Below are 5606 nucleotides of genomic sequence, written 5' to 3' on the forward strand. Positions count from 1 at the left end.
AGGAACAAAGAGGATATTGAAAATTGAATTTTGAGGAAAAGGGCGGCGCAGCGCAAGAGCACCTGTGGCTCTGTGCAGCTAGTGGCGCATGCGCAGTAGTGACTAGCGACGCTCACTCGAAATGCGCCGCTGACTAGCCTAGTGTAGGTTTCGTTAGAAAAATGAAAAATGCGTTCAAATGTGCCGAACTGCTCAGAATCGAAAGCCCAACCCACTACACAATCGCATCATATCCTTAAGGCAGAGCTTAAGTGAGAGTCTCCGCTCCAATTTTTTTCAATCCATTTTCTTATATTTTGTGCAGGTCAACATGAGTTATCAGAAGCAATGTGCATGTCATATTACGCAAGTTAAGGCTACAGGGTTCTCAAAAACAAATAATTAAATCGTAAATATACACTTGCAGAAAGCTCCTGGCAAGTCTAGCAGTGACAACGGCGCATGTGAAACGTTCTCGCAAAGAGCAGCACAGGAGCACCATTGCTTCTAAGTATGACCTTGAGAGTCGTGTTTTAGCTGACACGCGAGTTCTTTTCTTGTCACAGGCACTTCTGGCGGGCGCGTTCTTAGTTGCAGACTGTGCTTGTTTTGCTGGTTTGAATCTTCATTAAATATAAAGATATTACGCTACATTGTGAGCACATGGAGGAAGATATTTTTCACCTGCCAGTTTCTATTAATTAATTCTTGGTAAACTAAGTATATTTCATTGGATGGCTTGGATTGCGCACTGATTAACTTCTGAGTGGAAGCGACCGTATCTACATTAATGAAAAATGAGACAACTGCTTCACTTCTAGTCTAGGGCAGATATTTTGACTTGTGTAGAGATATTCATCGATTCGTGACCGGATTTATTAGTGATGATGCTTTATAAAGCGAAGCGAACGAACAGTTTAAAAAAGCTACGCGCAAGGTCCTGCTTTCGAGCCCTCAATCTTCCACGTGCAGCACCAGCGATAAGTGGAGCAGTGATCTGGCTGAAGCGAAAAAAAAATGCTGATGCTGTCAAAGAGGCAGTAGCCGCGAGATGCTGCTGCGTTTTTCCCCTGAGCACATTTCCTAGAATGACGAACTAATCAGGGTTTCCAGCTTTATCTCGGACTGCTTTGGCAAGAGCAAGGCCAGCAAAAAACCGGCACGCGTTAAAGGCGCCCAAATAAAAAGACCCAAAGCACAGACAGCAGGCGAGCCACATCATCAGTTTCATCTCTAGAGTGAAACTGAATGCGCCAGCAGCACGGATACGCAAAAACACGAGGAAAGTACGCGAAAAAAAATAAGATATTGAGAGTAAGTGTCTACCAGGAGCAAAAAATAAGCCCAGCTCAGCGCAGTCTTAGTGTAGGGCTTGCAACTGGTTGTGTGACGCACTAAGCTAACACTTTTAACGCTTTGTTTGCGGCGCAGAAGCCTACCGTTCGCATCCGCAGCATGACGGCGTCCAAACTTTTCCTGCTCCTAGTTCTTCCGCTGGCTCTCAGTGCAAGAGGCCCGCGATGTCCAACTGATTACTCGCCTGAATGTTCTTTAGTGCTTGACGAGGAAGGCACGTGTGAAGTCAAAGAACACTGCCTCGCAGAAGGCTGTCGGGAGAATGGCCAGATCTGCTGTCCGGTGGCCTGCGGAGGCTGCGCCTGTCTTAATCGTAAGTTGTATTCCATTCCTTAATTTATTGCCAGATGAATGAGTTGCTACGGGATCGGTAATTTTTGAGTCCGCAAAGGGTTCTTCTCCTCTGCAGTACACAGCCAGTTCTATGCCGAAGTTTCTCAAATAGTTTAGGGACAGTCGTTATCTTCATGCTTTGGCGAAATTATTTATGACGGTTTTTTCTCAGGTTTTGTAACGCTCTGTGTATCACGCTTTCGCTAGAAGAAAAAGTCAGCCGCATGCTTTTAGTCACAGAACATTAATACCTTGATAAGTGATTTTGTGTTGTGTGAAAAGCCACTTCGCTAAATGTGACACAGTGAATTGCTTGCTGTAATTTAAGCTCTTGCTTGCACACAGGAACGTTGTTTATTTAAAGAACGTCTAGAATTCTACGCTCCCCAATCATCGGTCCCATTGAGTTCGTAGGCACTCAGTCGCTCCCTCTTCCTAGCCAAAAATTTTTCTGAGTCAAAAGACTAGTCCGGACCAAAGTCTCAGGACAAAGTCTAGTCCGCCCAAACCAAATTCTCAGGACAGTCCATACTTCTTCTGCAACCCTTCTTCAAATATGCTTAATTTTGGCCGCTGTCGGCAGAATGATAACAATACCAGCCACATCTTCAAGGTCCAAACTTACCTCGCAGGCAGGTCAGCTAATTATGAAAGGCATAAAGAAGATCTAGTGTAGTAAACCGCACCCTCTCATAATATGTTCCACTCGTTTTTAGGTTGATGTTCATTTTCCTATAGTATAAACATCGTCATTCACGTTCTGACTGCGGTGCCCGCGAATAATACGCGATAGCATGAGGTGCTCGTTGGGGTGAAAAGCAACCATTACGCGTCTCGTGTCATACTCAGTCGGAGTTTGATATCGTAGAAAGCAGAGACCCCGCCGCGGTGGCTCAGTGGTTAGGGCGCTCGACTACTGATCCGGAGTTCCCGGGTTCGAACCCGACCGCGGCGGCTGCGTTTTTATGGAGGAAAAACGCTAAGGCGCCCGTGTGCTGTGCGATGTCAGTGCACGTTAAAGATCCCCAGGTGGTCGAAATTATTCCGGAGCCCTCCACTACGGACCTATTTGTTCCTCTCTTCTTTCACTCCCTCCTTTATCCCTTCCCTTACGGCGCGGTTCAGGTGTCCAACGATATATGAGACAGATACTGCGCCATTTCCTTTCCACCAAAAACCAATTATTATTATTAAGCAGAGATCGCCGCTACCAGCATTAAGAACGACGCTGGCGCAAACATATCAGCTTCACTGGCGTTGGCTTAGACCATAAACAATCATCAATCCGTGCTGAAGTCAATCCAAAAAGAAGACGCAGCTACATGCTCGTGCAAATTCATATTGGATCCCTTAACCGCTGTACTCACAAGAAAAAAAAATGCTTGGAAGCGCCATCTCGCAAGTATTCAGCAAGTGTCAAGAAATGGTGAAAGATTTAAAACAAACAAATAATCATTGGTGTGCGTATTAACAGCATGCTATCGTACTATCACATGTAATGTGATTAGGTTACTCCTGCATTTGAGTTCTTTTGTCTCCATGGTATGCGCTGTGCTATAGGTTAGCAGCGATGGATCCTCTGAGCGAACGCCTTTGCATAGATCGGTTAGTCAACAATGGTCAGGTGCCAGAAAGCGAAATTATTTGATTCTATTGCAGCGCTACTCAATAATGCATGGCTTTATTTGGTTTATTCAGTGACCATCGTTGACGAATTGCCCTCAGACAAGGCGCGGCGAACCGAGCGAAATTCTATCAGAATTAACGAAACTTCACGGGTTCTTAGCCACCGCTATTAGGAGCTTCATGCTTAATCACAAGTCACATTGCTTCTCGAATCATTATTCTGACCCGTTAACAAACGCTTCTTTCCGGGCGTTCTTGAGAGCAGAGAGCCCTTTCTTTATCTTCAACTGCAAGCAGCTTCTCTATATACGTGCTCCAGCTAATCTCTAGGCTGGTAATTAATACCTTCCGGCAGATATCAGATTGAATCACTTCGGCAAGTGACTAAGGGCAAGATATTCGACACCAGAAATCTGCTCCCGTAGCGATAGTAGTGGCCCTGAGTGCCTCAAGTAATAAGTGGCTTTGGGAGATAACACGTAGGCTGGACTCCTGTTTTTTTTTTTTTGCTCATCCGGAGAACGAACACGACATGTTGCTGCTGTCGATTATTCCCGCATGTGAAGCGTTCTTCAACTCTTTAACTTCTACAAGAAAAGCATTTACCTTCCAGCGATGAAGGCCATTTTATTCAGCTTATCTTAGTGCTTTTTACTTCCTTTTGGGCTTTGAAAATTATTTCTTTGAGACATGCAGCCACGCCAGAGATAACCATAAGGCTAATATTTCTACTATATTAAGTGCTTTCTACAACCACCTAAGTATAATTGGATAAAACAGAGTTCATTATCTTCTACGGCTGAATACTTCTTACTGGTGTTCAATTCATTGCAGGAGTTTCAATATTCCTACGCTGGTCATCTTTTTGGACAAGATCCACTGAAGCGACTAGCCTAAAACAGTAGGCAACATCTGAGCGGAACGCTGCAAGTATAATGTCGGAAATTTGCAAAGAGAAAACAATGGGATACAAAAGAGTTTTATCTTCTAACGCAACTCTCTTCGTCGCCGTAATGACTGAGCGCTGTCTAGTCACTGATTAGGCGGACACAAGATATATATCTGCAAAAAGTTGTTCAGTGGAAAAAAAAACATTGACGCTGGAGAAGATTTTTCTTACTGTCTATTTTCTCAGCCTTTTCTGCCACGATTTCATCAATTTGTTGCGCAATTCATAACAGATAGATCTGCAGGGAAAGCACATAACATGCACTTCAACTAAAACGTCATGGGTAGTTCTGTCCTTCGTGATGTGCCCCAATGGTCAATACTGGGGCTGAGATCGCTAAACATTGCTGAGACACGCATCTTGCTTTCCACCTCCTCTGTGCTATCATGAACAACATGACAGCACCCAGTGCGGGAAACAGGCCTCACCCATGCCTCTCTAATTAATCCGATGCTGTGCCCATTTCAACCACCTATCGCCGCAAACTTCATAGTCTGATCCACCCACCTAATTTTCCCCCGACCCTGCTATGCATGCCTTCTCTTTTCACAAGTTCCCTAATGTCATTCGCTGAATTGTTTCTGTGTTTTTTCTCCACTACACAGCCGCACACCGGGCCAGAAGAGCCGCTCGTCAGGCAGCCACGTGTCCGCAGTTCTCTCCGCCTATAGATGGGTGCGAAGGATACGTCCGCAGCAACGAGACCTGTCAGACCCTGAACTGCAAGAGGAGTGGACAGACATGCTGCAATGGCCCCTGCGGAGACCCGTTCTGCGTTTAGGGGAGAGAAATAAACGGATAAACGCCTGCCTCAGAGGCAGGGAGCAGGTATTTCAGCTGCTTTGGTGGTCTCAGCAGTAGTCGTCCAGGAGTCGTGCGCTCTTTTCCAGCGCTATGGGGACAGGCAAGCAGTATAAGAACGCACGAAAACAGTAGTTGAGTGGCGAAGATACATTAGGAGCACGCCTCTCCCTTTAATATAGGGACAAAGATGTAGTTCTAGAGATAATCATATACGCGTTCTTCTTGTTTTCGACAGCCTTCTCACAGTTCTTTTCTTACAGCTCTTTCCTTGAGAAGACATCAGGCTGCGATAGTCTGCTATTTACTTTCATGCAGTTCATTAGGAAGATTTGATGCCCATGAGGTATAATAAGGTGCATAGAATATAAATAAGTCAGTTTAATAAGGAAACAAGCTATATTATCTACACAACGCTTTTGAATCTGCATAGCTTCTTGCCAAGGGTAACCTTGTCGACTGCCCATTCCTTGAGCATTCTGGCTAGGTGTCATTGCTGCCGTCATCGCCATGTTCAGACCGATTACGACCACTGCAGCCTTTGTCAAAGGACTCTCTCAAT

The 5606-nt window shown here is 45.1% G+C and overlaps 1 protein-coding gene across 1 annotated transcript; it reads left to right on the forward strand.

Moving 5' to 3' along the window:
• Positions 1–1383: 1383 nt before the first annotated feature.
• Positions 1384–5074, forward strand: LOC144105005 (uncharacterized). The gene is made up of 2 exons (XM_077638227.1): positions 1384–1648; positions 4849–5074. Exons 1-2 carry the CDS (start codon positions 1435–1437, stop codon positions 5022–5024), a joined length of 390 nt encoding a protein of 129 aa, XP_077494353.1. The 5' UTR covers positions 1384–1434; the 3' UTR covers positions 5025–5074.
• The last annotated feature ends 532 nt before the right edge of the window (positions 5075–5606 follow it).

Source organism: Amblyomma americanum, chromosome 9 (assembly GCF_052857255.1).
Source record: "Amblyomma americanum isolate KBUSLIRL-KWMA chromosome 9, ASM5285725v1, whole genome shotgun sequence".
Classification (NCBI taxonomy): domain Eukaryota; kingdom Metazoa; phylum Arthropoda; class Arachnida; order Ixodida; family Ixodidae; genus Amblyomma; species Amblyomma americanum.